This window comes from Mobula hypostoma, chromosome 9, assembly GCF_963921235.1.
Source record: "Mobula hypostoma chromosome 9, sMobHyp1.1, whole genome shotgun sequence".
NCBI lineage: Eukaryota > Metazoa > Chordata > Chondrichthyes > Myliobatiformes > Myliobatidae > Mobula > Mobula hypostoma.
This window is the reverse complement of record NC_086105.1, coordinates 54106389-54128155: the sequence shown is the minus strand read 5'-3', so window position 1 is coordinate 54128155 and position 21767 is coordinate 54106389. Positions and strand designations below refer to the sequence as shown.

The window sequence follows — 21767 nt, the reverse complement described above, 5'->3', positions numbered from 1 at the left end:
GTGACCAAGGGAATTGAGAAGGGCAGGGCAAAGAGTACAATCGATATTTTGGGCCAAGACCCTTCAGCAGAACTTGTACCACCAAAGGGTCTCAACCCAAAATGTTGACTGTACTTTTTTCCATAGATGCTGTCTGGCCTGCTGAGTTCCTCCAGCATCTTGTGTGTGTTACTGGGAATTGAGGTCTTAGTCTTTGAGCCATATGGTGCATCCAAAGAAGTATTATTGATATGGGCAAGGAACAGTAAAGGAAAATTATATCAGTCTTTTTGTCTGGTTTTGCACTAAACAACTATATCTATATTTCTCTACTAACCTGTGTACACTTGTGTAGTATCTCTTATTCAAATTTTCAGGATAGTCTTTGATTTGTTTGCCTTGGGCATTCCTCATTTGCTAAGCCATTTTACAACAGAAACTATCAATCAGATATCAAAATGCAGAAATGTTCTATTTCGATTCTGGGGTTGATTTCCTATTCAATACATTGAAACAACAGTTATATATTTTGATGAAATGGTAAGATCACAACAAACTCCAAGTCTATAATTACTCCAAATCTCCTCCACATGAAGGCTTATAACAAAAAAGCAATAGAAACATTCACTGTGAAAGTTAGGAGAGAGGTTAAAAGAACGGAAGATGCAATAATTTACCATACGGAATGGCTGAGAACACTGTTTATATTACAGGAAAAATGAGTGAAAACTTTGAAGCTGTATCTTTTGCAATCAGTGTTAAATAAATTTGATGGGTATTTTAAGCCTATCAGTGAATGGTAACTTCCCCATTTTGAACGCTCTGGGAACGTGGTAGTTTATCATGGTTCGTCACAGAGAACAACATACTGCAGTCGGAATTCTCGAGGAGCTAATGCATACATGAATGAAACTGAAATTGTCTTTCTGTGGCCTAATGAACTGGTTAAGTACCTATGGCAAAGCAAAACGGTCTTGAAAATAAATTATAAGAATTTCACACAAAGTTATCTGCCTATATTTCTTACTGTTTCTGGACTGTATCCCTGCAAAGTTCTTAGCTAGTAGGTCTAGATAATCAAATAAATAAGTAGTTCTGCTTCTTCCCATTAAGTGTCTTCCTTTTTAACCCATAAGTTCTTTTGGAGCCTTTTCCATAAAACAAATTTGTCAGAACTTCACTGCCATCTTCAGGAGGAGTTTTCTTCCACAATGCATACCAGACACGCTTACATTCCTGTATTATAAAGATTGCCACCTCTGCCTCCTCAGCTGGCTTTTCATGAATAAATTGTTTCATATCCCCATAGGAGAGAATGACCACCGATTGAAAAAGATTTATCAGGATACAGTTCATAATAAAAAGAAAGATTATCAGGTAGATTCCACCAGTAACCCTGCTGTAAACAAAATCAATGTTTTTGAATTGTCCTGAGTAGTATGACACAACGGTTTGTGCTGCATGAATCATAGTATTGAAATTCTTATCGAACTGACCAAAGAGCAGGTGGCCAAGTGACATAAAAATAAGTGAACACATGACCATTAGCAGAGCCAGGGAGGAGATAGCTGGAAAACCTACACTAATGGCCTTCTGAGCTAGACGCACGTGGTAGAGAAACCGCGCATACCTAAGCAACTTCACAATGGTGACAAAGAGTAAGAAAGCAACATTGATTCTAAGTAGCTGATCCAAGGCAGAAAGGACATGAAAGGCAATGAAGGAGGCCGGATTCTTCTTGTAGAACCTCATCATTCTGTGCACTAATAATAACTTGGCTAGGTGAAGAAGTATTGTCATTAGCAGCAGCACTACTATAATCAAGCTGGTAATGTTTTCTGATTTCTGTAGGTATGTGTATCCTTTCTGTCTCATTGCCCTACATTCTTGTATGGCAAATATAATGAAGAAGAGCATGAAGAGGATACTGATGGAGATCCAGCTCATTTCTCCTCTCTTAAAGAGTCTAAGGGAAAAGGATTTCACCGACAACTTCTTGCTGACCACTCCAAGAGGGACTGTCTCCAGAATTAGTGAAGTGCTGCACAGTAAGTCAACATTTGCATTGTACATGGTGGTTTCAATGACTACTACCCATGTGCTCTGGTCAATCCAGTTGCTATTCTGGAGGGTCAATAATCTTGCTATTGACTTCTGTAAGTTACTTGAAGAGAAGTAGATGGAGTAGCCCCCCAGTGAATAATCGTGATATACACCACGTGTATTATAGAACCAAGGGGAATTGTCGACTTCATACAACCATCCAGTGTAGTCCATGGGGCCCGATACAGAGACGTTTTCAATGGACACATCCCAGGAGCCATTATAATTCTTAGTGTCTTCTTGATTGGTACTAAACAAAGGTCGACATTGAAATTTATCCAGGATAATGGACACAGCATTGGGCTTTGAAAAACATTCTATTGACCTTTGTCTGGATCTGATCTGCCGCATCCGTGGCAATCCTAGAATCACAGAATTGGTCCCATTCAGAAAAGACAGATTTGAGTCACCATGAATCAAGGGCAAAAAAGTGATCATCATCCAGGTGTAGAACTCTCGGACAGTATTAACCTTCTCCAGATTCTTGGAAAATTCTTGCCGAATGATGCGGCTGTAGTAGTAACTATTGCTGTAGTCCGCGATGCGCACTGAATAGAGTAGGAATCCAAGGAAAACCAGGTGCAACAACATCTGTGTGCACAACACAAATGCACGATTTCTGATGGTCCCTTTCTTCTTGGCCAATATTAGCTCATCACCCTGCAGTGGTCTATATTGCTTTCTGACCGGGCTTTCTAACTGGAGACAGTCAATGTCATTCCTCGGCAGGTTATCTGCACTAATCTCCAGCACATCAATCCCTGTGGACCAGTCCATATCTCGGGTACATCTGCGGTTCAAAGCAAAGACAGCAGCAAATGCCATAATCTTCAGGGGCTGCAATAAGAAAATACCCTGGAGAAAGGAAACAATAGAAGTTACCAGCCATATCCAAGAGGTTTGGAAACCATATGCAAGTCCATACAATACTATAAGCACTGCAGATACAATTGACACCAGCCAAATAATGCACCAAGCCAGATACAAGAGACATCGAGAAAATAAAACACTTGATTTTTTTTGTGGGTGTATGTTTTTGGAGGATTGGTGAAATCTATCTTTCATCCTCTTCTGTCTTGCAGGTCTAATTGGATGTGGTTGGGCCAATGGCTTGGCCGTTTTTGCAGCCTTATTTTTTCTTCCAGCTGATCCCTCCACTTCCTCTTCCCTCGTAATTTGATCTGCCATGGATTCTGGAATGACGCAGTTTTTGTGGTCTTTGGCTGAGGATTTCTGGGTGTGGTCCTCACCCGCAATGTAGGACAAGTGACTGTAGTGATCATCCTTTGGCATATCCACCGCTTTCTTTGGACTTTCTTCAACTTCACTAACTGGTTTGTCCATCGAGTACCAATGCTTCAACCTCTCTCTCAAGTTTGATTTCAAGTTAAGATTCCCAACTGAATTACCGTCAACTTCTTGGTCGTCTTTTACCGATAAGGATTCTTCTTTCCTTTGCGCATATAAAAATAAGCCAGATATTAGGAGCTCCATGGGTACCATCACCAATATACTTTCAACAGCAATCTTCAAAGAAGTACTTACATTGTCCCAAAACACTTCCTGTTCCTCCAATCGGAAGAGCGTTATGCTAGTTAGTAGACCGCCTAACAGCAGAGCCAGACAGCAGGACAGCCGCTGAATTCTGGTGAAGGACTGGCCAATGTGGAGGGCAAAGATAGAGAACCACAAGTGTTCTTTGTTCATCCTGCTGGACACTTCAATGAAAAAGACATCCTGTCTTCTCAGCAGGGTGTCAGCACTGGTGACAGGAAAAGTCCCAAGCAACACACTTTTACTTCTTGTGATAGCTAGCCACTTCCTGCAGAAGAAATGCCATTGCTGCCTGGTTAACACATTTTGCACTTTCACCCGGCTGAGGTACCAGGAGGGTGAAGGTCCGACATTATTGTGCCAGACTCTGATGAAGGTAAGCTCCCCTAGATCGACCCTGGCAGTGAGCAAGAAAGTGTCAACACTATTTCTTCTGAAAGTCTGATGCTCCGGATGATGGAGCAGGTAAGCACTCTCAGTGGACGTGCTGACCAGAGTCAGGAAGACATCTGCAGTTGTTCCAGCATTAGGTCGTCCCCCTGTATAAAGAGTCACCAAGTAGCAAGCAGCATCACAAGGGTCATTGTCAGGAAGAACGATAAAGTCTTTCTTGTCTCCCTTGCGTTTTCTCCATGCCCAGCAAAGCAGAATGAAGTAGATGAGGAAAATGACTAAGACTGTAATTAGTGTCACTGGATTTATTGGCAGTTTAGTAATTAACTCTCCAGTTTCATACAGATCAATAACATTGGGCAAGACCAGGATACTGGCAGCCAGGAACCATGGAAACTTCAAGTCCAGGTCTCTCTTGGTTTTGTTACTGTAGAGACGTGTGCAGATACAATGCACTTTCTTGCTGTTAGTGAGAGGTCCTGCTGTGCATGAGGAAGAATCCCATTTGTCAGCCTTTCCTTGGAAAGACAGACAGCTCACAGTGAAAACTGAGATTTCAAGCCCCACATTAATGACTACACGAGGCTTTGGGGATTTTGCCTCGACAGCAATGCTGATGTATCTGCCATGCTTAGGGTCAGTTGCATTTTTCTGGAACAAGCTAGTTGGGATGCTAATAATATAAGGATCTGGTATATGGATACCCTTCTGTAGGGTTGGTCCTGAATCACAGTGTGGAAGAATGTGTTTCTGAGCTGGACGTTGATCAGCAGATGCCTTCCCTGAGTAAATGCTGACCGTGAGGACAGTATTCAAGTCTGCAGTTAACTGAAGGAAGACTTCTTGAGCTGAGGTGGAGTTCACTACAATCCTAAACTTCCCTCTGACCACACCAATTTGCTCGGGATCTTTAGCCAATTTAATTCTTTGGTTGGACACAACGTCATTTCTGACCATAAGTGTCTCTATCTGTTTGACATCATCCGTGTACACAGTTCCTTTGCTATCCAGAGTAGCCATGTGGAAGGCAATCACATCTGTAGCAATGTGAGATGCATTCCCAAGCCATGGCACAGGATTCTTTTCAAACCTATAAACTACAGAGGACACTGGCTGTGTAGCTCCCATGACACTTCTTGTTATCACTGGGTAAATGCAGTTGGAACAATCCAAGTCAAAAAGGTAAGAATCCTCAAGGTTGCGTTTCTCAACTTTCTTCACAATTATTTCCCATTGACTAGTTGTCATAGTTGTATCTTTTTGACCTGGGACTTTGCTGTGAGACACTGCTTCTGTCAAAGTCCTTAGGGCAAGAAACACATCAGCTACGACTTGCTGCTGTTCGTTGGTTAGAGGCATGCCGGCCACAGAGACTTGAGGTGGAAAGTGAAAGGAAAAGGCAGCCATCACATTGGAAGCCGCGGTCAGGATACTGCAGGACAACAGCTCAGCACTTTCAGAGGATATCATTGCTCCTTTCGTGTAATTCAAAAGAACCAAAGAAAGTTCTAATAGCTTTGCGGCAGCAAGATGTTGGGCATGTTGACTGACCTCATCCTCCTTCTGAGCTGCTGCATAGATTGAGGCAGATATTTGATAGATGAGGTTGGGGGATGTGACTGGAATGCTAGCAGAGACATTGACCAGAGTTTCACGAAGCTTAATGGCCTTGACCTTATCCTTATCCTTGAAAATGTCGTAGTTTAGAATGGAAGCAATCTCGTAGAGCAGTTGGTTTGCTTTCAGGTAATCTGTTTCATGAAGCAAAGTTGTCAAAACTGCCTGCTTTCCCTCCACAAAACCATACAGCTTGTCCACTTTTGAACCCTTAGATGGATCAAATGGGATATCATACACTCTGACCTTAAGGTGCCGTGTCACGTATACACCCCAGCTATCAAGTACTTGGATAGCAATAATCAAGATGTGCTGGCCCTGGACGCTCCCCACTGGAAGGTAAAAGGATGTTGACTCGGGTCTGTATCCAAAATATACAATTGTACCAAGAAGGCTATTCTTTAGACTATCTATGTAGCCAGTTGGATAATATGTTTTTGCAATAACTTTGTAATGAAAGGGTTTATCACTCTCCATGAATTTCATGCATGTCAAAGTAAATTTAGTATGATGGGCCCATCCATACTTTGGGGTGATAACACAGCGTCCATCCTTTGGAGGGGAGTTGACATAAAAGTCATACCTATTGAGACTTTGCGAACCAGTGGATGTGGTAGCATTCAGTTCAAAAGTATACCACTCATCAATCAAGTGTACAAACGACAAGGGATTCAATGACACATAAGACATGGAGTTTCCTGTGAGGCTTTCTGATGCCCAATCAAACATCACTTCAGAACTTGAGTACCTTGAAAGCAGTTTCCACTGGAATGTCATTTGACTAGAATCTGGGCAATTTGAGCAAACTCCAGCCAGGATGAACCGATTGGTTGGTAACAGGAACCTCTGGCAATTCTCAATGCAAGCTATCAACATCTTTGGCACAAAGCGGGGGAGCGCTGCGATGGTTTGATCAAAGTAACTGGTCCTTGTGTCTTTCTGAACTATCACTCGGAAGTAGAAGCTCTTATTCAGAGCCAGTGTGTGGGGAGGAATGACTAAGGTTTGGGATACAGTAGAGTTCCACTTCAGTTCAGGTTTACCAGCATGACAGTAGTGGTTATAGGAGAGAGTCATAGTGTCGTAGTCAGAGAATTTTGTTGTACAGTACCAAGAGAAGTTCAGTCCCAGGTGCGGATGGGGTGAGTCAGGGTCAGTACTCAGGGAGGCATTCAGTGTGATGGTGTCCTCTACACCCACTGTCCTGTAACAACCCCCAGCAATCAGTGCAACAAGTGCACTTTTAGTGACTTCAACAGTAGCTTGGGCTGAATTGTTGACGTGTGCCAGGTGAGAATCTGTGATGGAAAGCATCACGTTGAGGATGAAGCGATAGAATCCATAGTCCAAACTGAACCTGGGGATGTGCAGGGTGACAGTGCTGGTCTGCACGCTGGGTGGGAGCAGTACGCTATGAGCCCAGTCTGGCTCTGAATCCTTGCCTGTCAAAGCATAGACCTTCCAGGAGATGGTCACTGATTTAATACTATCACAGTCTAAGCCAGCATTTCCGTAAACAACCAGGGCAGTGCCCCTGGTGGTCTGGATAATGGTCTCGGGAGGAGGTGGAGTCTGTATGGTGGGCAAAGGCAGCTTGCAGTGTGCTAGAGAGCAGAGCAGAACAGAGTCCGTGGGGGTGTTGTTGTAACTACCAACACTCGCCTTGATACTGATGAGCTTATCCCCAGGTGCTGAGCAAATCAACTTGACCAAGAAGCCCCAGTACCACTTTGGGTCAAAGGAAAGCTTGACACCTGGGATGTAGTGCTGTGCATCTTTAATCACCTGGTCATAACCATGCAAACTGACGTTGGCACCGATCGTCAGTATAAATTTCCAGGCACACTGCAAGGCAGGAGGCTGGAGGGGAAAGAACCAGACCACGTTGGCCTGATCACCCACAGTTGTGGGACCACTGTTAAACAGCGAGAGGCTGACATCCAGATCCTTCAAGGAACTGTAAATAGCCCCATTTAGGTTCAGGTAGAGTTGAATGGTGAACCTATATTGCCCGGAGGTGCTGTAATCTATCAGGAAGAGGTGGCTGATTTCAGCAGCTCTGATGAAAACACAGTGCCTGTGACTTCCAGACGAATTGTCAGTTCTTGAGTAGTACAGCTGATTGTCAGAGCTGATGTAGTAGAAGACCGTTCCGGGTGTGCTGGGGTCAGGCGCCAGCATGATGTGGTTGCCACTGTGAACGAAGTGCAGAGCCCCGTCCTGAACGGTGATAATGGTGTTGGAGGTCCTGAAGCCTATGGGCTGGTCCAGCGGTAACAGGAGCTGTGCCACGCACTCGCTGTTGTGGGGCCTGGTGCAGGGGCAGAGCTGGGCGGCTATGGCATTGGGGTGATAGGTCAGGGTCCAGGAGCTGGGGGCGACCGGATGGGCGGACAGCTGGTAGTAGACGATGCCTTGCTTGGCTGACAGGTGCCAGGATACCACCAGCGTCTGTCTGCGGGGGAGGGTGTCGGTCTGGGCACTCAGCAGGTGTGTCATTGCTGAATGGACCTCGAAGGAGATGGTGAGGGATGAGCTGACGACATCTTTTGCCTCCAGGCGGCAGGAGTAGATGCCCGGCCTCGGGTAGCGCACTCGAACTTCGTACAGGTAGTGGTTGGCGCACTCGATCACCTTGTCAGCGGGCAAGCTGGAGTTCGGCGCGTCAGCCAGGCTGTCGCCGGACAGGCTGGTGGAATTGGGCGCGGCTTCCGCGCAACTCAGGTGGTACGTCCAGCCTGTGCCGCGCAGGTTGGCGCACCAGGCCAGCGGCACGTCCTGCCAGACAATCGGAGTAATGGCGGGCCACAGGCGGAAAAGCTGCAGCCGCAGAGCCAAGACATGGATGCGCACCGCCTGGTAGGTGCAGCTGGGGCAGGAGGCCGAGTCATAGCGCAGTACGATGGGCGAGTCCGTTGGCACCTGGACGATCTTCTGGCTGCCCGACCACTGCTCGGAGGAGGCCACCAGGTGCTGGTTGACGAACCAGCTGAGAGTGGGGGCGAGCCCGTTGGTGTTGGTGCCCGGGCTCGGGCTGTAGGTCACATTCAGCGTGCTTTGCCACAGGCAGGTGTAGCGCACTGCCGAATCCAGCTGGTGGTTCACCCCAAAGGGGCAGTGCAGTACGATAGGGGGTTTGAGAGGGGCGGCCCACACCACCACCACGCTTGACAGCAGCAGCAGCCCGAGTGCCGGCAGCAGCAGCCCGAGTGCCGGCATCACCCCGAAGACCTACGCCCGTTACGGGGAGACCGGTACAGTTTGAAAACACCACCGAACACCGGTCGCATGACGTCACAATCCCCGGAGCGCAGACCTCGTGACATCACAATCCTCTCCCCTGAATTCGTTACCGTGACATCATAATCCCAGATACGTGATGTCAGGTGGCGGTGATGGTACAGCAGCCACGCAAGTCTGTGGCTGTAGGAGGGGAACTGGGATTTGGGTGAGTGGGTGTGTGGTTTTTCACCTCAGACCGAGAAAGGCCAATGAAGGGCTCCTGCCACGGAGAGTTTACATGGGGAGAAACTGCACTGGTATCTCGGGTAGTAACCAGGGGGTGCACATTTTTCATCAATGCCACTAGAATGAATAGGTGGGGAGCAATTTTTCTTGGGTTCTGTACATCGGGCTGAGAGTCTTGTGGATCCGACGTAATGATGGTTTCCAAATGGGAACTGGAAAGATCGCAGGATATTGATGGAGTAACTGGATGACACTTGCAAAATGGCAATTTAGGGCCAAATGGTCTATATTTATGTTCTATACTTTTATCATTCCATGAACATGTATTATTTCACTTAATTTTAGTCTCAATATGTTAAGCTCATTGCTTCATAGAGACAAACATTAGGGGCTAAGATGTAAATGTATTCCCCTCTTGAATTCCAAAACATGTTTTGCTACAAAATTATTTTCACAGTGGGTTTTGGCCAAGAAATTATATCGGTTGTGAAATGTTTCTATGCATTGCACAATTTACATATCCTGGGTGAAAACTGATAAAGAACATCGTGATCTTACTTTAAGGACTGCAAAGTTTGCGATGTTCTTATTTGTACTTTCCACTGCCTGCTTTTCTGCAACTTAAAGCACGCTTATCTTCTCACCTATCATAGTTCCCATGGAAGGTAATTGACCTAAAATATTAGCTCTGCTTCCTGACATGCATTTATTACTTATAATGCCTGTAATTTAACTTCTGAATGGTCTGCACTTTGGACACTCCCTGAACACACACCTTGTTTACAGTGACATACAATGGCTTTCTGGCTACCTCTTTGGTACTTTGATAATGCATGCTCTGCAATTAAAAGGCACCTGTCTGAGCAGGTCTCAGACATGGCGACTGACTAAAGAAGCCAGCTGCAGGCAAATCTATCTGGATGCAGTTTTGACCTGTTCTTTTCCTCCTGATTGATTTCCGTCAGCATGTAAATCAGATCAAACATCTGAGTTTGTAGCTCCATTTTTCATCTGCAGTCTCTTGTCTCCAGATCTACACTAATTTTCCCTTTGTGATGCATTTTCCAGCTCCCTTCCCCCCAATACTACCATAACATTGAAACCCAACCTGATCATAAAACGATTCACACCAACTAATCTAACCGTGATGCTCACCGCAACTCCACGATCCTATTTCTCATCATGCAGATACTACCCACCCCCCTTGGCTGTGTCTTAGTCACACAGACTACATGTGATCACCTCTTATGTGTACAAAGTTAACACCTTCTTGGGCAAGACCTGAACATTGCACACTACACAATTTCGAGGCAGCAGACATCCAAGTGGAATATTCATTAGCCTCTGCACACAGTTGTTAAACACAGCCTATCAAGCTGCTATTACTTTATAAACTGTATTTTAGTTGGCAAATCTTCTCCCATTATATTCTGGAAATTTGTGTAAACATTTTGTTGGATCTGATTGTTTAATTTTCATTGTCATTTTCTTTGCAGATTAGCAATCAGTTATCTGCTTGTATCTTAAGTAGCCTTTATATACATAACAATTTAATATGCCTCTAGTGATTATATGACGTATAATTCTGAAAGCTTTTTTGTTCTTTCATTAAGTGAGAGTATTTTCTCATTGGTTAATTTCACTGTAGTATTGAATAAGTATTTTCTAATTGGACCATTGTTATCTATGGATTTAAAAATATCTTTAGGTATAGAAATAGCTGTTTTATGTTAGGTGCCATATTTAGTTCCTCTCTTCTTCAAGTAGCAGTGATCTTCTGTCACTGTTCTGTCAACTCCTAATAAAACAATTGTGAAGCCTCGTTCCTAACTTCTAAAATAACTTTGGATTTAAACACCAGAATCCAACAATTTAGAACTCATTGTTTTTAATTTTAGGTTCTGATTAAGAGTGATAATTATGAGTTTAATCTCATTTGATGTAAATTATTATTCAAAACCCAACTCAAAGCATTCCACATTACTAACTCACTCATTAGCAGAAATTACCAAAAGACTGATCCATAGGTTATGGTCTGTTAGAGACCAGTATTTATTAAGATTAATCTACCTTTGCTAAACTTCTCAGGACTGGTTTCAAGTTTGGCCTGAATAGATTGCTGTGGGTTGGAGTTAAAGGCATTTGCAACACAGATAGAAATGTGGTTAAAAAGCCACTTCCAGTAGGTTTTGATTGCCCACGTCATCCCCATGTAAGAGTGGAGCTAATGTTCAGGACTAATGGGATACTTGACAACCTATTGCAATAGTTCAAAATAAATTTATTATCAAAGTACATACATGTCACTATTTACAACCCTGAGATTCATTTTCTTGTAAGCACACTCAATAAATCCATAATAGAATAATAACCATAACATATATATAGGCATCCGTTAGTCTCATGAAACCATGGATTTGCACCTTGCAAGGTTTCCAGGGCGCAGGCCTCGGCAAAGTTGTATGGAAGACCAGCAGTTGCCCATGCTGCAAGCCTCCCCTCTCCACGACACCGGTGTGGTTCAAGGGAAGGGCATTAGGACCCATACAGCTTGGCACCGGTGTCGTCGCAGAGCAATGTGCAGTTAAGTGCTTTGCTCAAGGACACACACACTGCCTCAGCCAAGGCTCGACCTAGCGCCCTTCAAATCACTAGACGAATGCCTTAACCACTTGGCCACGCACCAACAGAACCAATGAAAAACCACACCAACTGGGCTACAACGAATGTGCAAAAGACAAGAAACTGAAAATACAGAAAGAATGAAATAATAATAATAAATAAGCATTAAATATTGATAACATGAGATAGGGTCCTTCAAAGTGAGTCCATAGGTTGTGGGAACGTTTCAGTGATGAAGCAAATTAAGTTATCCCCAGTGCTTAAAGAGCCTGATGGTTGAGGGGTCGTAACCATTCCTGAACCTGGTGGTGCAAGTCCTGAGGTTCCAGTACCTTCTTCCTGATGGCCGCAGCAAGAAGACAGTACGAGCTGGGTGGAGGGGTCCCTGATGATGGACTGGGCCATATCCACTACTTTTTGGAGGATTTTCTGTTCAAGGGCATACGTTTTTGTTTGCACATGTTCAGAGGGCAAGATTGAATGAGATTAGGTACTCAGTGTTAATAAGATAAACATCACAGGGTGTACTGCCTCACCCTGTACAACTCTGCCCTGTGGCAGTATAACTTCATGATGAGAGTCTGGACAGCCAGAGACATTTTTCCATGGTGGAAATGGCTAATCCAAGGGGGCATAATTTTAAGAAATGTCAGAGGCAAGTTCCCCCACCCCACACATATAGTGGTGCATGTGTGGAACGTGTTGTCAGGGGTGGTGTTAGAGGCAGATCCATTAGTCACACTTAAGAGCATTTATAGGCACACGAATTATACAAAAATGGAGGGCTGTGTAGGAGGAAAGGGTTAGCATATTGTGGGCCAAAGGGCCAGTACTGTTCTAAAACACAAATTCAACATGTGTGACTGGCTTTTTGATGATTAAATACCACTTGCTGGCATTGTCAATGACTGTTTCCATCTCTTTGAATGTAATTAGCTGGGTTGATTTATATTCTTTTGCGAATGAGGTGTAGATCGGAGGTTCTTCACATTGATGTGTAGATGCCAATGTTGTAACAATACTGGAGCAGCTTGGCTCAAAGTACAGCTGGTTCTGGAACACAGGCCATCTTTAAATTATTTATTACATGATTTGTTTCAGCAAAAGGGAATATAAATATTTAATTTACAAGTGCTTAAAAGCACGCAATACCTATCAAATAGCAGAAGAAAGGTGACAAGCAAAATGGAAAGGATAAGAATCAATTCTGTATAACTGTCATACAACTGGGGAAGGGGAATGTAACTAGCCAAGTAGGATGAATCAGTTGTAGTTAACATAAGCATCTCCCTTTCCAGTGATGGTCCTTCCATTCACATAGCATCTCCAAGGGACTTCCTATTCCTGAAAAACTGCAATAACACAAAAATTAGTGAGATTTATTATTTTTTAAATGCATTAATTTTCTCCTAACCAACTGATAAAATTAGACAATATCTGAAGTCATCCATTCAACACTTAGTCAATGGTAAGTTCACTACAGTTTGTCAAGTATTAAATATTACATCTCAGATGCCCACCTTTCCAATAGCTCCAAGGGCAGGTCCAAATGAAACTTCGGTCCGTGTTTGCCCTCTGATCCAACCTGGCAACTTGCTAAGAATTCTCGGTTGGGTATAGCGATGATCCAAGAGCATAATATTAGCATAGTCTTCACGATGGCGGATCGCTCGTCCTATAGAAGTATATGAACACTGGAATATTGACATGCAAGAGTTTCACATCAAACAAGCTACAAGTCTGGCAAGTCACAGATTTGGCAACTGTGTTATAGCACAAATCACTTTGACCTTCATGGGCTTGTATTACTACTTTCAAATAGCTCAATGCCAAAATTATTTGAGTAGCAACTGTGGAATTCCAAATTTCCCCACAGGCTGTTCAGTCCATTGAGCTGATGCCAGCTCTTGCAGCAATTCTATTCTCCCAACTATTTTCAAATGACTTGTTATCTTTCACATGCGTTATCAACGCTCCTTGATTCTCCTTCCATTTACTTAAGCTAGGAGTGATTTACTTTTGCTAATTAACCTGTCAACAATCCTGTCTCTGGGCTGTGTGAGGGAACTAGAAAGCCCAATGGAAACTCAAAAGTTACCAGCATGCTGTTGTCACCAGGGAAAACCTACACTGGGACACTGAAGATGACCAGAACAGATTTTGTATCAGTCTCAATGAAAAGGTTAATGAATATCACTATCAACATAACCTTAAAGTTTCTCCTATAGAATCTTACCATGATCCTCCTGTTTACTGCAGATAGCCTCACCATGAAAAAGCTCCTCTTATATGACACCACTGTAACCAATTGTCCTCTTGCCCTGCTTTGTAATGTTCCCCCCTCATACCATTTCCTTCCTTGTTTCCATTTGGGTCCTACCTGTGCAACACTGATGCTCTAAATATTTTCCAATACCAATAATCGAGTTGCCCTCCACGTTACAGTCACCTACCTATAGACTGGTTGACAGCTTTCATGCACAGGTTTTCCAATAATACTTTTCCTGGACTCTTTCCATCATTTTTTGTCTGTGGAAGTGAAATGCACAACAGCAAGAAAATACTTTTATTAATTTGGCTTGTTTTAGATTACATTATTTCACTGAACCTATTGGATAGATTAATTTACAAATGACATTAGTTTTTATCATATTCTTGATTTACAATACTTATACCAGTTAATGAATTGGAGATGGAACCAGGCAGACATTCTACAGTCACAATACACCAAACATCAAATCTCCCCTGCACCCTCTCGAAAGCTTCCGTAATCTTTCTATAATGAGGCAACCAGCACTGAACACAATATCCCAAGTGTAGTCTAACTAGAGTTTTATAGAGCTACATTCTGCGTGGAGGTCGGTGACCAGTGGTATGCCTCAGGGATCTGTTCTGGGACCCCTTCTCTTCGTGACTTTTATAAATGACCTGGATGAGTAAATGGGGGGATGGGTTAGTAAATTTCCTGATGACACAAAGGTTGGGGTGTTGTGCAGAGTGTGGAGGGTTTTCAGAGGTTACAGTGATAGGATGCAAAACTCGGCTGAGAAGTGGCAGATGGAGTTTAACCCAGATAAGTGTGAGGTGATTCATTTTGGTAGGTCAAATATGATGGCAGAATATAGTATTAATGGTAAGACTCTTGGCAGTGTAGAGGATCACAGGGATCTTGGGGACTGAGTCCACAGGACAATCAAAGCTGCTGCGCAGGTTGACTCTGTGGTTAAGGTGGCATATGGTGCATTGGCCTTCATCAATCGTGGATTGAGTTTAAGAGCCAAAAGGTAATGTTACAGCTATATAGGACTCTGGTCAGACTCCACTTGGAGTACTGTGCTCAGTTCTGGTCGCCTCACTACAGGAAGGACGTGGAAACTATAGAAAGGGTGCAGAGGAGATTTACAAGGATGTTGCCTGGATTGGGGAGCATGTCTTATGAGAATAGGTTGAGTGAACTCAGCCTTCTCTCCTTGGAGGAGCGGAGGATGAGAGGTAACATGATAGATGTGTATAAGATCATGAGAAGCATTGATCGTGTGGATAGAGGCTTTTTCCTAGGGCTGAAATGGCTAGCGCGAGAGGGCACAGTTTTAAAGTGCTTGGAACTAGGTACAGAGGAGATGTCAAGGGTAAGTTGTTTTACACAGAGAGTGGTGAGTGCGTGGAATGGGCTGCTGGTGACGGTGGTGGAGGCAGATATGATAGAGTCTTTTAAGAGACTCCTGGATAGGTACATGGAGCTTAGGAAACTAGAGGGCTTTGGGTAATCCTAGGTAATTTCTAAAGTAAGCACATGTGTGGCACAGCGTTGTGAGCCGAAGGGCCTGTATTGTGCTGTAGGTTTTCTATGGGTCTATGATTTTGTGGCTCTTGAATTCAATCCCCTGATTAATGAAGGCCAACACACTATACACCTTCTTAACCATTCTATCAACTTGCGCGGTTACTTTGAGGAATCTATGGACTGCTAAGAGTCCTGCCATTAACCCTGTATTCTGCCTTCAGACATGACCTACAAGATGAATCACTTCACATTTCTCTGGGTTGAAATCCATCTACGACTTCTCAGCTCAGCTCTGCATCCTATCAATTTTCCACTGTAACCCACGGCAATCTTCTACACTAAATTCCACATGTAAATTATGTGGTTCATTCTGATTACAGGTACTGTATTGCAGTTGCCAGTTCAACTGAGTGGAATTATCCAGTCATCCCTGTGTTTGAGAATAGTCCTGTCACTACATGTGGGTTTCCAGGTAACACGACAAACTATACCAGGTGTTACTGACTACATCACTCATAAAGCTCAGAGCAATCAATGTGGTTATAAACAAGATGCCACCAACTGAAGGTACAATAAACGAATTATAGTTACCTTCATGCACATTGACCTATCACTAGTCCACAATGGTATAAAGCAGAAAAGACTGAAGAATAAATATTTTATGGTAGCATCACAACCTTGCCCCAATTAGCTTGTGCAAGAATAGACAAAAGCAGGTTGAAACAGAAAATATCTCTGCTGCCAGTAGCAGAGAGATGGCTAAGAGAACTGACTGAGATCAGCACTCTTCTGCAATCCATTTGCTTTTGTAACTTCTTGTACAGGGAACCAATAAGCTGAGAACTAGGCAGACACCCTGGCTATAAATGGTAAAAATGAGTCAATCAAAAACACTTCATGGTTTCCAAAATCAAATATAAAAAAAGGAAGGCATGAAACACCATAGCAGAGAAGATTATCTCCATGTTTTGAACGACAACCCACTTTTCTGTTGCCTTGTTTACAATGATGGGCACTTTAGAATTGCTTAAACATTTTGTGCTGATACGGTTTTTGAAAGTGTATCACATCAGCTCCCTCACTCTTCCCATGTCTCTCCCTCCATTACTCACAGAGGCACTCTCTCGTCCTTGCTGTATTTTCTCACACACAAACAGCCTCTCCAGCCTCATCTTCTACATACAAAACTGTGAGGTCATTTAGCTTAGCACAAGTAGTTTTCTTATAAACAGAGAAATATGGAAGAGTTATTGTTTCACCTTGTATACAAATGATTTAAAGTTAACCCGAATGTGTGATAGGCAGCTAGGAAAGCTAACAGTGGGCTGACCTTTATTGCAGCAAGTGCCTTGAAACGGTTGCAACTCTTGACCACAGGGGTTGACGTCATCTCTAGTGACAGATAAATGGATGGACTCTTTCTGTGACACTGAGTGCCTGGTTTATCTTTTCTTACAGTGATCACCTTCAACTCCCTCCACCTCACATTCAATGATCTCTACTGAATGGGCTCCCTCCAACCACTCTCTGGCCCTCAAAATCTGTCCAGTGTCTTACCCAACCCTCTAAAATCCTCACACTCACAGCCATCTAAACTTGTTTGACCACCGCCCCCCCCCCCCATCTTTCCTGGTCAATAATCTACTTTCATTCCAAAATATCAATAAATTTGACTTTGGTTCTTGGCGGGAATGGGACCCGCTCTCAAGGCCTCATGACTGGCCGCTTTTGATAATCCCAAGGACGCAGTCTGGAAGACGAGTGCACCTTCGGGGTTCCAGGATTTCGTGGCTCTGGGGTCGGGCGGATTCTAGGCCGGTGCCCCTGACTGGAGTGTCGCGGGAGAACACGGAACATCGGGAGCTGCAGGTTAGCTGCTTGGGGTGGTGTTTCTGGAGAACTCTGACTTTTTGGTGCTGACTCTCTGGGCGCAGAGCTTGGAAAAAGCGACACAACAGACTTTTAACATCGTAAATCAGCAAGTTGTTTGTTATGTCTCCTCTCTCACTGTGAAACGAGGACAACTGTTTTTCCCCTTACTGGGGGGAAAACACACATCATAAACTTATCTCAACATCTCCAGGGGAAAGCACACAAGGAGGAGAATAACACACAAAATGCTGGAAGAACTCATCAAGCCAGGCAGAATCTATTGAGAAGAACAAACACTCAACATTTTGTGCCAAGATTCATCATTGTAAATGTTGAAATATGGGATAAATAAATGATTAGCAATTAGCTTAGTTTTGATCTTGAAATCTATAGTACATGTAACTCAGCCCAGGATGAAAATGGAAGGCCAATATTAATGCATCTCCATAAATACAAGACATTAAGTAAAATCACTTATGATGCCAGAGATCCTCAGTGTGCGGCTATAATATGTTGAGAGCTGAGACACAGGATCCCATCAGTGTCTGGGAATTTAAACACATTTATTTTAGCCTCTCCACCATAAATGGAGTTTGTATTTGAGCTCCACCCAACATACCATGGTCTTATCCAGGTACGCCATCCTTTCTTGCAGCTCTGGTGAGTTCACGTTGGGAAATGGCATTCCAACCATTACCACACACCTGTAAAAGACACGTGTAAATGTTATGCATCAAGTCTGGCTCAGGCAGCTAAAACTCTGCTTTCTAGCCATGTAAATGACTTTGGATAACAAAAGTTATGGGCTACTAGGAAATAAGAGGAAATTATCAGTTATCTGAGAAGGGCTGAAAGTCATTTCTGTACCAAGTGCCTCCATGTCCAGCATCTTACTAATGACAAGTCCTGAACTTTAACACTTGCATCTTAGTTTTCAAATCCCTCTGTGGCCTTCAAGTCCTGGTCCTTTATCTTTATGCAGCGGAAGAGTTAAATTTGCTAATATTACACAAAACATATCAGGAGTTTACTATATTGATGGTAGTGAAGTTAGTGCAAGTTATTATAGTTGTGGGTGCAGACTGAAGAATATGATGTATCCCGAAAATAAGTGTAACCGAGTCAACTTGAGCAGTGATAGGTGAAGTACCATATTAGAATAAAGAAATCACAGAACAACATACAGGCTGTTATTCAGTTCAATTTAAGTTAGTTTTCACTTTAACATGCATGAATACTCATTAATACAGCCAGACGAGACAGTGTTATTCTGGGGCCAAGGTGCAAAACAGTCACACACAACACAAAGCACAAACAACACATACATAATAACAAGCAAATGTAAGATGTCAATAAAATACAACCACACCAAAAAATTGTCCAGACCCCGAGTCTATGAATGCCGTGGAAATCTGCAGTTGACCACAATACAGCTTGTCTTCTGCCGAGTGAACACTGGGGTCAGCACTGACTCCAGCCTGGATAATGCATCACACCAGCTCCCGTGGAACACACAGGCTCTGAGACCTCTCTCCTGGGGGCTGTAGCCAGGTGACACCGTAGTCTGAGGCCGAGTCCATGAATGTCGCAGAAATCCACTGTCAACCACAATACAGCTTGTCTTCTGCCGAATGAATACTGGGGGCAGGGGCAACACTGACTCCAGTCTGGATGCCACTTCACACTGCCCCTGGCTTTAGTGCCTCTCTCCTGGCAGCTGTAAACAAGCAACACCGAACACTGCAGCTTGAAGCCTAGTCCTCGCTATGACTGGGGCCACGCAGCTGCACCACCACTCTGTGCTAGCCCTATCAGTTCTGTGCTGGTTCTCTGAAATATCTATGCAGGGCCTGAGGCATCTCTTCCTCCACTTTCCTGCAGTTTCTCTCTCAAGTATTCACCCAAATCCCTTTAGTGAGCTGTAATTGAAACTGTATCAACCATAATCCACATTACCTGAAAAAGATGTTCTCCCATAAAATGTTAGATACTCAGCAGGTCAGGCAGCATCTATGGAGAGGATTAATGAACAGACTTTTCCGGCCAAGACTGTTCCTCTTCTTGGTTCTTTTGCAATCATATCTAAACCATGTCCTTTGGTTACTCATCCTACAGTCACTCTTTAAAACTAACATGATCTCAAAGACACAACCAGTTCTCCAATTCACCCTGTTCCAAGGAGAAGAGACAAGAATTATGGAGTGAAGCTAATAAATAAATCTTGCTAGGATGCAGGTTAAATTGACCCTGATATAATATTTTCCATCATGTTATGCCACACAGGCAAAGCAGTGCAAGGAACAGCTAGAGTTATTCCAAGTGTCAAGGGGACTTTAGAGGAATTATTTGGTGGGAGACAAAGGCAGCCAATAAGGGATCTTATCGAGATGACAATGCATTGACTATACAGACTCAGAACATCATTACAGGGAAAGTCCGATCTCTGCTCATGGTGACAAACATCAGCAGAAATCTGTCCAATGCCTACCACATGGACAACCGTGAAGCGGATCTTGGCTTCTTCACCAGAAGAAAAGTATGGTTTGATGAGACTGTGCGTAGTTCTAAAAACTAATAAACCACAAATCCAAAACATTCAGCTTGCTTCAATTGGGAAAAACAAGATCAGGCATCTGAAGGTCAGGACCAATAAACAAATCATATCTGAAAGAGCAGATAGTCAGCAAAGTCTTGAAAATCTATCATCTAGCTATCAATCATGGCATGCATTTAAACTTTAATCCTAAAACAAGAGCCCAAGGAGATCTTATCAAGGGCACAGTAACAGAGGGCAACTACTGGAAGGAACACTTTGATAGTCTTACGGACTGAAAATCTACCTTGACATGGGTGTCCTTCATTCTCAGCCCTACTCTACCCTCACAAGAAGTTTAAAAGACATCTGGTAGTTGAAAAACAATAGGGCCTCCTCAGCAGACAAAATTCCCTCCTGTACAACCTAAACATGGTGATGAGGTACACAGATAAAGGACTTGACAGACAATTGATTTGTGACTGTGGAGATCTACTACTGATAGTAGTGCTCCTGGTATATTGCTACCGACCTACATTAGTACCTTTATTGGATCTCATTAGGAATGAACCACAGCGGCTAATCTTGGTGCCCTCGCTTCATTCACATACAGAGGGAAAGCAAAATGCAGTGCAGTACCAGTAATACTTCTGATTGGTTTGGATAAAAAATTTTGGAGTTATTAAATTGTTAATTCCTACCTGCCGAGATCATCGGAGAAGTTGATGCCTTCGCTCATCTTTCCCCCAACGACAGACAGCAGCAGAGCCCCCGTGATCGGGCCTGCTGTTTGCTTTGAGTGCTGGAGGTCAAATAAAACAGTTACTGTTGCAGATATGGGTTTCAGAGTACTGTAAATATTGCTCTCCTCTCCAAAACAAGAGAGATCAATCTCTATTCCCTAAGACCACAGACCATGAGACATAGGAGCAGAACTTGACCATTCAACCCATTGAGTATGCTCCATCATTCCATCATGGCTGATTTATTATCACTCTCAACCGCAATCTCCTGCACTCTCCCCATAACTTTTGACACCCCTACTGATCAAGAACTTATCAACCTCTGCTTTACATATACCCAATAACTTGGTCTCCACACCTACCCATGGCAATGAATTCCACAGATTCACTACTCTAAGGAAATTCCTCCTCATCTCTGTTTTAAAGGAACACCCTTGTATTCTGAGGCTGTGCCCTGGTCCTAGATTCATCCACTATATGAAACATGCTCTCCACATCCAGTCTATCTAGGCCTTTCAGACTTGCATCCTCAACACTTCTACAATGAAACAATGACACAAATGCTCAACGAGAACTTGGGTTTCTAAACAGACAAGATCTCCAGAGATTCTGTAAATTAATGTTTTAGATATATCAATTTTTATCTTATCAAAATTGGGAAGAGACAGAAATCAAAGGTTTTAAACTATAGTGAGGGGGGATGAATGAAGAGAACAAATAATGCTGAGAACCCTACACCAATAGAGCCAATGAGTGGTTTGGAGACCACTAGAGAGAGGATGGTGAATGCATTCCCTTTTCTCAGTTCCTTCATCTCTGCCACATATGTTCCCAGGATGAGGCTTTCCTTCCCAAAACATCAGAAATCTCCGTCTTCAAAGAACGGGGTTTCCCTCCCTCCACTATTGATGCTGCCCTCAGCAGTGTCCTCTCCATTTCCTGGGCACCCACATTCATGCTATCCTCCTGCTGCCTTGGAAGGGATAGAGTTCCTTTTGTCCTTACCTACCACCCCATGAGCCGCTGCATCCAGCACATCATTCTCTGCAACTTTCGCCATCTTCAATGGGACCCTACCACCAAATACATCTTCACCTTC

The 21767-nt window shown here is 43.5% G+C and overlaps 2 protein-coding genes across 5 annotated transcripts in view; both read right to left on the bottom strand.

The window, feature by feature from the left end:
• Positions 1–1056: 1056 nt before the first annotated feature.
• Positions 1057–8865, bottom strand: LOC134352241 (polycystin family receptor for egg jelly-like). Its single transcript, XM_063059533.1, has one exon. It carries the CDS (start codon positions 8863–8865, stop codon positions 1057–1059), a length of 7809 nt encoding a protein of 2602 aa, XP_062915603.1.
• A 2523-nt stretch (positions 8866–11388) lies between these two features.
• ddx11 (DEAD/H (Asp-Glu-Ala-Asp/His) box helicase 11) overlaps positions 11389–21767 on the bottom strand; it is an 81578-nt gene continuing 71199 nt past the window's right edge. For 3 of the 4 annotated variants that reach the window (XM_063058304.1, XM_063058303.1, XM_063058305.1), the window contains 5 exons: positions 20627–20727; positions 18012–18096; positions 14190–14265; positions 13257–13411; positions 11389–13088 (listed from right to left, as the gene is read on the bottom strand). In XM_063058304.1, coding sequence (XP_062914374.1) covers positions 13050–13088; positions 13257–13411; positions 14190–14265; positions 18012–18096; positions 20627–20727 — 456 coding nt within the window. In that variant the 3' untranslated portion in view covers positions 11389–13049. Of the gene's footprint in view, positions 13089–13256; positions 13412–14189; positions 14266–18011; positions 18097–19348; positions 19562–20626; positions 20728–21767 lie in introns of those variants that run through there. The other variant, XM_063058306.1, reaches the window with a different exon arrangement.